This window comes from Scaptodrosophila lebanonensis, unplaced genomic scaffold (assembly GCF_003285725.1).
Source record: "Scaptodrosophila lebanonensis strain 11010-0011.00,11010-0021.00 unplaced genomic scaffold, SlebRS2 tig00000001-arrow-pilon, whole genome shotgun sequence".
Classification (NCBI taxonomy): Eukaryota; Metazoa; Arthropoda; class Insecta; order Diptera; family Drosophilidae; genus Scaptodrosophila; species Scaptodrosophila lebanonensis.
In genome coordinates, this window is record NW_022060529.1 from 12,552,985 (window position 1) to 12,564,201 (window position 11,217).

Consider the following 11,217-nt stretch of genomic DNA (forward strand, 5'->3'; position numbering starts at 1 on the left):
AGTGGACAGGGTATATTGCAAAGTAGCCAATAGAGTAAAGAAGCTGCTGGTACTACACAAGCAAAACAAAAATGACGAACTTCTTGCTAAAGCGACCACGGATGCAAGCTCAAAGCATTCACTGTGGACTTTGGCTAAACGGTACAAGCAGCAAGTGACTCCAAAGTTTCCAATAAAAAGGCCTGATGGATCTTGGGCTAGAACTCCAAAAGAAAGAGCAGAGGCTTTTGCACTGGACTTAGAGGCACGGTTCCAGCCATATAGTACCAGCTCAACAACCACTCAACACGAAGTACAACTGGCGCTCGAGAGTCCGGAACAGCTATGTCCCCCGGTTGCTCCCATTACAGTGGAGGAAGTCACTGAACACATAAAAGGGCTGAAAAGCAGAAAAGCTCCAGGTGATGATGGCCTGGATAATTACATCATCAAGGCGATGCCAGCCAAAGCAGTGTTGTTCTTGGTGCTTGTGTTCAACGCAGTACTGAGACTGGGTCATATTCCAGCCCTCTGGAAGAAAGCGAGGATTTGTATGATCCATAAGTCTGGCAAAAGCCCTTCTTCCATGGACTCATACAGACCAATCAGCTTACTGCCCACAATAGCCAAACTTTTCGAGCGGTGCCTGCTGAAACGACTTTTGTCCTTAAAAGAAGTGACAAATAAAATCCCTCCCTTTCAATTTGGGTTCCGAAAATCCCACGGAACACCAGAACAATTGAATAGGGTAGCAAATTTCATCCTTGAGGGATTTGAGGCTAAGGAGTACGTGGTGGCGGCGTACTTGGACATATGGCAGGCCTTCGACAGAGTCTGGCACAATGGCCTACTAGCCAAAATTAAGCCAATGCTGCCTCCTCAACTGTTTTGGATACTACGGAGCTACCTCGCAGATAGGACCTTCACGGTGGTGCTGGATGGAGAGGAATCCAGTGTCAGGGGTATTAGAGCTGGAGTTCCGCAAGGCAGTGTCTTGGGGCCCACCCTCTATACCTTATTTACACATGATATGCCCACTGGCACTATGATTCCTATTGAAGACCCGAAGGACCTTCTAATAGCTACCTACGCAGATGACACGGCTATCCTGGCTAGAAACAAGAATATCTTTGAAGCCACAGATATTTTGCAGCAGTACCTAGAGAGCTTCGAAATGTGGGCAAATCGCTGGAATATTGGCATCAACGCAAGCAAGTGCGCCAATGTCACCTACGCACTGCGCAGGATGAGCTGTCCTGGCGTTTCCTTACAGAACCAGCTGTTGAATCATACCAAGAGCTACAGATATTTGGGCGTACTTTTGGACAGGCGCCTCACATTTCGAGAGCACATATGCTCTGTTGTAAAGACACTAAGTGTTAGAATAAACAATATGAGATGGCTCCTAACCAACAAAAAACTGTCACTAAAAAACAAAGTGACTGTTTATAAGTCCTGCATCGCTCCCTCTTGGCGATATGGCTTACAAGTTTATGGAATCGCTGCAAAGTCACACCTGCAGAAAATTCGGGTCTTGCAAGCGAAAACCCTTCGCCTCCTAACAGATGCCCCCTGGTACATGAAAACGGCACACATAGAAAGGGATCTAGGGGTGCAAAAAGTTGGAGACGTGCTAAATAAGCAGGCTGAGCAATACATGGAGCGTCTGCGAACCCATGTGAATGTATTAGCAAGGCGCCTGCTGAAACGGCGACGCAAAGGAACAAGAGTAATAAGAAGGAGGCTGAAGAGATCACACCCTGCCGATCTTCCTAATAGATTTATTTAATATAAGATTAAATAAATAATAATTAAATGATATAAATAATTAAATAAGACTGAACTCCTAGTTTAAGTTGTATTTGTATATTTCTATAAGTTTAATTTAAGTTGTTGTAAATAATAACAGGAAAATTAAAGTATTATCATATAAAAAAAAAAAATTTAATTTTATGAATTGACATTTTATTTATCATATGACCTTAAATTTTGATATCATCAATATTTAGCCAAATCAGCTTAACCCATGAAAAGTTATAAGCGAATGTATTTTGCTCCAATACTACGCCCGCAAACTGAGCCAGCTGACTCGCTTTGAAAGAAAATATTATAAATAATAACAAAACATTGTTATTATTATTGTCATTTTGTTGAATATACATAGTAAAGTGATTATTTGCAGAACTTAAAAGTTGCTTGTCTACTTGACAATATTTATATTCTTATTTAATATATTTATATATTTATTGAATAAATTTTTTTCTTATTTAATACTTGATCATTGATTGTTCCCATACGCGGCACAGGTATAACCATAACCTTTACGATTTCAATATTGAAATTATTTTCTTAAACAAAAACGTTTTTATAATTACAGAGAATCTTTTAAAATCATATCGGTTTTTGGACACCTGTGTAGGGTGTAAATATTACGAAGTACTTTGAATATGTGGATGAGAAACATCGATTCGTCCTATCATGATGAACATATATGTATGTATATTCGTATATATGTAATATATGGTCTCCAATTCTCGATCTTACAAGCTTCGCAGCAAAATATCGTACAGCGAACGGCAAAGCCAGAAGGTCTTTAATGATATTTGCAAATAATAGAAATCAATAACCTATGTGTGCCAATGCCCTTGTGGCACCTGCTCCACAGCCTTGACCTAATCTCGCAGCCTTGCAGAACCCAAGCGCTGACCTAGAAATGTGGGACAGCCGCAATAAAGGACAGCGGCAGCAACAACAGCAACGATTGCACTTGTTGGAGCCACAGCCGCACACGACCGGCGGTCGTTCGAGTCGCGTGCTCCAGTTCCTAAAGCAAGTGTGGCAACAAGTCAGCGGGCGGGCCATTGGCCGCCGGCCGGCGTCTGGCGTCTGGCATCGTCAAGTGGCCAAAACGCAAGGACAAAGAGACAAGAGCGGTGCCGGCTTTTCTGCCGCCTACGGCGCTGATGCTGTCTGATGCAATCGATGACAGCAATCATAGACGACGCTCGGCCTATTAAAATCGGGAGTGCGAGGACAATCGTTGTGGTGTTTGATTTGCATTTCGAGTTAGCATTGAATGGTGACAACAGGACAGCACTGGGCCATGTCAACAAAGGCTCATAAACAAATACAACAACAATATGTCGCAGTATCCTGAGCGAGTTCCTTCCTTTTCGCACATCCTTTTCTTTGCATTGCCATTCGCACCACCTTTGCTCTTTTATTAGTAAGAGTGTGTGTGTGTGCTCTGATCACTAGTATCCTGCTACCCCCAACCAGAGCTCGAGCGTCGGCATAGCACGCGTTGCTAAGGGTTGTTGCTGCTGCTGCTGCAGCGGACCGTGGACGTCTTATTGGTGAAGTTGGCCGCGCCGCCGCCGGCTCACAAAAGGGGTTGAGGCTGGACGGACGCTAGTCGTGTGTTTCAAAATCAGTCGAACGTCGTTCGCGCACACGATAAGTCACGTGCTTCAAACTAGCTCCGCTACAAGTTCAACCTTGCCACATTAGCTGCAGATACTTTCCTAGATAAAGTGCAGTAAGCAAATAATTGCAAAGTGTTGTGCGATCAATAAAAGAAAAATCAATACAATTCTAACTGTGAATATTTCATAATAACAAAGAAAGAGTTTTTGCCTTGTGAAATGGAACACAACATGCACGTGAATGCTCCTTTGCATTGGGGCTATGGTGCCGCCGCAGCCATGCCCAGCACCCCACAAAACCATTGGGTGCCTCCACCGCAGAACCACCACGGCCATAGCCTTAAGCGAGCGCTCTCCGAGAGCGATTGCGACGAACTCTACTCCGAGGAGTCGTCCAAAGAACAGTACGTGTGCGTTTTTTTTATTTGATTAAAAATATTCTTTACTTAAACATCTCAATTTATTACCTTTGCAGGATCTCACCCAGCGAACCGGGTAGCTGTCAATTGATGAGTCGAAAGAAACGCCGCGGTGTTATTGAGAAGAAACGGCGCGATCGCATTAATTCCTCTCTAACGGAACTCAAACGCTTGGTGCCCTCGGCATATGAAAAACAGGGATCGGCCAAGCTGGAGAAGGCGGAGATTTTACAATTAACCGTCGAACACTTGAAAAGCTTACAATCAAAAAGTAAGTAAATCATAGTTCACCGCGAATGCATGACACAATTATCCATATTCCCTATTGCCAACGATTCGAAATCACGTATATTTATATTAGTGCAGAGCTTTAATAAGCCACTGAGAATATCTACGCTATTTTTAACGACAAAACACATTTTCAAAATTAAAATTTAAGAAAGCAAAGACGAAAGTTGTTTTTGCAATCCAATGGAGAACCGATTTGCCGGGGAGTCCTTTAAAACTCAGGTACAAATCTCTTAGACCGTTTTTCTGGCTTTGGAAACCGACTTTTTATAGCCTGTACCGGGGGTAAAAAGAGTATATTAGGGAGGCATCTACGACCCCCTAAAGTATACTATGTATATTGTTAAACAGCATGACGAGACGATTGCATATAGCCATGTCCGTTTGCCGTTCCGTCCGTCTGTCTGGGTGAATGCCTGAATTTTGGAGACGGCTGAGCCTAAATTGATCAAACCTGGTATGTAGACTGTCCTCATCCCCAGGCAACACGAGAATTTCATCAATACTGCCCATAAATCCAAAGCTACATAAACCAAACTTCGTATACGCAATATATATAAAATTATCTACTTTTCGTTCAAATTAGCACTATTTCTTGCAAAATTTGTTGGTCTTCAATTAAGTTGAGCGAGAGAAATCCTGCAAACAGTAAGCCAATTAATTTTGGTAAAATAGATTTTGCTAAAGATTTGTATATTGAAAAACTTTAAGGAATTCCCGCAGTTTTCATGCAATCTGCTTTGCTCACAGGTTAGCCATGATTAATGGTTTTGTGTAAGACTGATTCAAAAAGAGTGTTAATAAGAGTAGATTTCTTTTGATTAGTATCCGCTATTAATATCGAATAGAGCCGATTTTGGTTTTTCTAAAAATCACATGGTGTATCGCTAATATATAAATAAGAGTCTTTCTTATACAAGCGAAATATATGTATAACATTAAGCTATCCAGATATAGTTTAGTATTGACTTGTGATAACTAAAATATACCTAAGAGCTCACTGGCCATATTTAATTTCTAACGACAATATAGTCCTTATGATGGGAATGTTGCTTGCACTCTCGGGCACAATATGCCGCGAATTATCAGAAATCAGTGTAAACAATGGCAACCTGTTAACGCCAACCTGATTGCGCTCTGGGAAAATAATGATTACCATAACAAACACAGCCCAAGTGAAGTCGGACTATTGCCGATTCCCACAGTGCCGTTCACTGCCTACCGATCCCACGATGTGGCAAATTGCCACCACCACAACATACACCACCCGCTTTAAACGCTAAGTGTGTCGAGTCCAAGTGCAAATAGTGGCGGTGCCGCTATCGCCACCCCAGGCCGGACAGCGAGAAGGGGTAGTTTTTTAGGCGGCAGGCGTGGGAAAAACTTTTTTAATCGTTCGAAATGCATTGTCCTTTTTATTGTCGCCCTGACCCTAAGCCAGATTATTGACTTGTGTGTGTTCTCTGATTTGTTATTACAGCCATGGACTCGCTAAGCTACGATCCTCAACGCTTTGCCATGGACTATCACATCATTGGATTCCGCGAATGCGCCGCCGAGGTGGCACGCTATTTAGTCACCATCGAAGGCATGGACATTCAAGACCCACTGCGACTTCGCCTCATGTCCCATCTGCAATACTTTGCTCAGCAACGTGAGTTATCGGCCAAGGGTTGCGTTAGTCCTGGTGGCTGGTCCGCCTCGGCGGCTAGCAGTGGATACCAACCCAACTGTGCGGCCACGCCCTACCAAACGTACTCACCGGCCAGCAATGCTACATCGTATGTGCCCAATTTGCCGACAACAGCTTTGCACAGCTATCCAACATTGAGTGCATCACCACAATCGGGAGCTGGACTTCACCCAAGTCGCTCCAGCGTATCGAGAACAAGCGGGGGAGGCACAGGTGAGCCATTGCCAGGAATGGGGACACACGATGCAAGACCCGAGGCCACATCGTCCCAGTTGCAGCCGCAGCCAACATCCACCCAATCCCAACAACAACAGCAACAGCAACCTCAACAGCAATCGCAACAACAACAACAGCAACAAGGACAGCAGCAACACTACACACAGGAGCACAACAGCCATGGAGACCAGCAACAGCAACAGGTGCCCACCTACATCGAGCTAACCAATAGCCATCGCAATGAGGCAACGCCCAGCATTGCAGCCGAGGGTCTTAGCTACAGCGCCGCTCCTCAATATCCTGGAAGCGTTAGCCAGGCCGATTACAACAATACCAGTGGCTTGCAATATGCGGCCCCCAATGGCGCCAAGCCCTATCGACCATGGGGAGCCGAAATGGCTTACTAGCCCTAAGGAAGCGTTTCAATCTGCATTTTTGGTGCAACCCAATTAAAAGTCTAGTCATAACAGAAGGCGGGGTCAAAGGCTCCCACCTGTGATAGTCTTATGTTTCCGACCTCTATAAAAAACAAAGTCACGGAGATTGAAGTACTGACGCTAACGCGTATTAATTATAAGTGTGTAGATAAGTATTTAATGAGTTATTAGTTGAGCCCCTTGAAGCATTTACAGATCTCAATCATAATCCTATGTATTAAATAATTTTTACAAATATGTACCGCCATTAAAACGCAAAATATGAAGAATACCCGTGTTTTTATGCCATAAAATATGCGTAGGGGAACACCAGAACATCAGTTATTTTTCGGAACTTACAACCAGACTAAGAAAACAGCCTTATGAAAGGAATTGTTCGTAATTTTGCACTTCCAGGGGAGAATGGATAACTTAAGCTACCAAAAGAGAATGTTGGGTAAGTACATCGATATGTCGCTGTTAATTTAAATGAAGGTTTGGGTGTTTTGGTGTACTTCCTACATAGATCATGTATGTGGTTTAAATACAGATAAGAGAGAGCATTTCAACAAATAGTTTACTAAGTCTTTAAACATTAGTCCGCATTATCTGTACAATTTTTCTGTTGATCAAGCTTCGGCGGTTGCGGTTGCCCATTGAACTGGAAGCCATAATCGCAACTAATAAGCTGCGGCCACTGTGCGCGACCCGCTGACCATTGGTCAGTCCTCTAAGCGGGGGGGTCAAGCATGCTAAATGTGTGCTTTGTTCAGCTCAAAATTTTATGTAAATTCTGAAATTTACATACACACAATACGCGAACTAAAAACAAAACCTAGCGCTTGCAAGAGTAAGGATAGTTAATTTGCCGGCTGCAGCATATTTTTGGAATAATTAGGAACAGACCACAAGGTGCACAACCACCCCAATAACAAGAAACCCGTATTTCCCGAAACCACGTGTGAAAACGTAAAATAAACCATTACTAAGTCCATCAATTTGAATACATAATGAGTTCAAATATTCTACTAATATACTTACATATATACTTTAAAATGTATATTAAGGCCGTACGTAAAAATGTTATACTTTGTTAAAGTTTTATTAAGGAAATTCTAATAAGTACAGTAACTATTTAAATGTAAAACTCATAGTTCCTCAGACCCCAGAAATCACACACGGCTTGATGGATGTTTGGAGGTTTGATCTGCTCGCCAACCCAGCTGAAAGTATAAAACAATAGTAATGCGATATAAATGAAATTTATATTGCTTGGATACAAAAACTCCAAAAAATTCCTTTATGTAGCTAATCCCAAAATGTTGGTTGAGCAAAGTACCTACATAAGTATTCACATACTATAATTTTTTATAAATTATTTACATACCAGCCAAGTAAGACCAAATGGCTCCACTAAGCAACCAAAAATTGCACTCAAAGTTTCCGTATCAACACCATCGAAGCAACCCTTAATAATACTCTGTGAGGCCTCTTGAGTTTAGGCTTAATGCTACAAGCATTTTTTGCCATTGAAATGAAACAATCTTCTGCGCATTAACTTAACTTTGCCTGTTAAACATACACAAACGTTTTCAATATTTACCGTAACCAGGGCTGCTTGCTATGAGAGACCTTTGCGCTTTGACTTCCCACGCTTCCCAGTCATGCCATTCCAAACCACCCCCATTTCGAGCGCCTGCCAGTGAGTTTTATTGTGTAAGAACCGAGCAACCCGCTGAGGGTGGACGAAGATCATCACCAACACCATCAGCATAATATACACGTCAAAACTTCCAATTAGAGACAATCATTCGGCTACAGGATAGCAAGGATAGCTAAGTTATCAAGGCCATGTACAGGGGGGTTGATTGCTTGGTTTTGCCTACAAATACGTGCGTTCAAGATGAACTTCTGTTTATTCCTCAACTTGCGCTCCCGCCACCAACAGCAAGCTCCAGAGTAGTAAGGACCTGCTACAAGAAGGGCGGAATTATCAAAACCACATATGGAATACCCATCGAGATGTCACCGATATTGAATGGTTTGTTTTTATTGTTCTGCGGGTCAATTAAGTGGAATGCTGTGCGATATTTAAATGGATTTTCGTGTTGAACTTGGCAGAAATTTCCATATATGTTTGCATAGTATGTACAAATGCATGTTTGCACTTCACTATCAATTCAACCGCCATATATGTTCATATGTATAGTACACACTTAATTTATGCACAGGTGTCCCACAATACCATTTTTATATGTGAAAACGACACTTTTATTAACAGGATTAACTCTCCTATTTCGGCACATTTTATATGTTGCATGACTGAACGCTTCGTTGAGTATTTGCGCATTAAATATCAGTATTGTCGCTTTATTAATGTGAACATACTTTTGATATATTGTATGCTGAAAATTGGTTTTATGTGCTGGCAGTCGGCTGTTTTAACAATTTCCTAGCATTTATTCAAACTAAGACAAAATGAAAACTAACAAAATAACGAAACAAGCCTTGGAAATGAGACAGGTATGTTGTGTTTTAACTGTTTCCAAAATGGCACATATCTTTAGTGATTAATTATGCCTAAATAAAAGCCGAATATGCCTAAAAAATAGTGCAAGATGTACTTTTTGCGAATCCGTTTGGGTAAGAACTTCTTACTTTAGTAAATTTAATAAACTTTCAAAAACTTTGATTTTTTTTTTGTTTTTCGTTTAGCAATTTATTAGGATTAATTTGCGCCTACACCACATGAAATATCTACAGAAAACGAAATTGATTTATAATTATCACAATTTGAGCGAGAGCATTTGGTAGCTGCGACCGACGCACGCTAAAACTGAGCACTGGATGCCATAGCTTTTATATATAGTGCCCCTTCGCAGCACACACGAATGCTCTTCAAAGTGTTATCAGATCACACATACTGAACGTCTTCGGATTTGTGCGCGACGAGAGAAATTCGATTTTGTTGTTTTGTAATTTTCGGAAGCATGAATCAAAAATGTTTTGGTTTAAAAAGATTTGCTTAAAATCGATATCGTAATGAACGCACCAATCACGTGTATCCAAAAGATACCGGGCGCTTTACTCTCTGTGATCCCGTCCCCAGTGATGTAACGAAAGTTCTGGTAGTGTAACTAGTTCCTTAGAAAAAATGTAAAATAAAATAAACAATTCAGCTTCGAGCAATATCCAAACGGCCGGCAAACAACAACGCCACCAAATGCGGAAAACGTTGACAACTTTGATAACCGGCCAATACCTTACACGTTGGAGCAGTGAGAACATCAAAATGCTTACAAGATGCAAGCGTAAGTTTCAAGACGAAAACAAAGAACTTTAACTTTAGCCTTTATTTAAAACAGTAACACACATTATATATCAGTGCCACGGTACTTGATTACCGATTGTGCCTTTTTTGTAAAACTTAGCAGTGGCTGACGCAGTATTGGCTAGTGATGGCGTCGGTAACGTTGGTTCATACGTAGGTCCACCGCCCTCTGCCTTGAGCACGGCAGCACATTTCCACTGTCTAGAATAGTTAATGCACCATATGCGCACGCAGCCGTCATCGCCGGTTGAAATTAACATTGTAGCGAGCATGTTCCAGCAGACGCGCCAAACTGGACAGTTATGATCGCTGAATTTAACAGTTTGAAGATCAAGTTTTGAGTTGCCACTTGAGTCTCTAAAATGGTTCTAGATTAAACGCTGTTAAGTTTTTCACAAGGGTCCAGTACTTACGTGAAACCGCGAATGTTTACAATATAGAGATCCTTGCTAGCCACAGCCAACATATGAAAAGTACGCCCTGCATTTGGCGCAAAAGCCACATCAGTAACTGGATCTGTTATGTCGTTAATAGTCTCCATTTTAACACATTTGCGCGCATTCTCGCTATAGCCAAAGAGAAACACTTTGCCTGTTGGCGTGGCCGTTTCATCGCTGCCAGCCTGTGGAGCAAAGAAGACTAGATATTATTGGAGAACACATTATCAACTGAACTGATTAACGAACCGCCAACAGTTGCGAAACCATGTAAGTGGATGTGTTCCACGACAAACAGCTAAGTGGAAATTTATTGGCAATTTCATGCTGTACTGGCCATTGCGATAGATTCATGATGTCCGGTGCCTCATATATCCGGATTATTCCATCTGCAGACGCAGTGGCTAACAGCAGTCCAAGATATTTTGGCGCGAATTCCACATCTGTGACGCTAGTCCGAGAGTCAACAAGCGTAGCGCGTCTTACCCATCTGCGCGTGGGTGGGACGGTGGTCGTCGTCGTGTTCACTTTGTCACCGATTACCTCTTCCCAAACGGTTGCCGTTCGATCAAAAGAACATGTGGCAACCACTTGGCCAAATTCAGGATGCGCCCATGACACGCGCCAAATAGAACCAGAGTGCGCCTTCCAGCTGCTCGCCACTTTCCATTTGCCGTGCTCGTCTTCGTCCCAAATCTGAAGAGAGAGGAGGAGAAAATAAAGGAGTTTAACAAAGTATGTCCGTATGTACTTTTAATAAATGAAATTCTTGGTCTTTTATTATACTTTTACTGTTTGGTCGCTGGAGCAAGTCGCCATGCGTCGTCCATAATAATCAAATACGACGTCGTGTATAACATCTTTGTGATCAGCAAGAATTGGCTCCACATCAAACATTGTTGATAACTTAGTCGTGTTTGGACCACCTTCAATGCCGTGACGCTTGATGGTAGTTTTAGTATTTTTTCGGCTTTACCATGCTGTTTTAATTTCATAGTCTGGCAGCACTGTTT

The 11,217-nt window shown here is 42.1% G+C and overlaps 2 protein-coding genes across 2 annotated transcripts; one reads left to right on the forward strand and one right to left on the reverse strand.

Moving 5' to 3' along the window:
• The first annotated feature begins 3,623 nt into the window (after positions 1-3,623).
• Positions 3,624-6,427, forward strand: LOC115634425 (hairy/enhancer-of-split related with YRPW motif protein). The gene is made up of 3 exons (XM_030532132.1): positions 3,624-3,808; positions 3,880-4,094; positions 5,592-6,427. The coding sequence occupies exons 1-3, from the start codon at positions 3,624-3,626 to the stop codon at positions 6,425-6,427; spliced, it is 1,236 nt and encodes a 411-aa protein (XP_030387992.1).
• Positions 6,428-9,774: 3,347 nt separating this feature from the next.
• Positions 9,775-11,162, reverse strand: LOC115634135 (nucleoporin seh1). Its single transcript, XM_030531702.1, has 4 exons — positions 10,991-11,162; positions 10,454-10,900; positions 10,181-10,389; positions 9,775-10,124 (listed from the first exon to the last, which is right to left on the reverse strand). Exons 1-4 carry the CDS (start codon positions 11,099-11,101, stop codon positions 9,818-9,820), a joined length of 1,074 nt encoding a protein of 357 aa, XP_030387562.1. The 5' UTR covers positions 11,102-11,162; the 3' UTR covers positions 9,775-9,817.
• Positions 11,163-11,217: the final 55 nt, after the last annotated feature.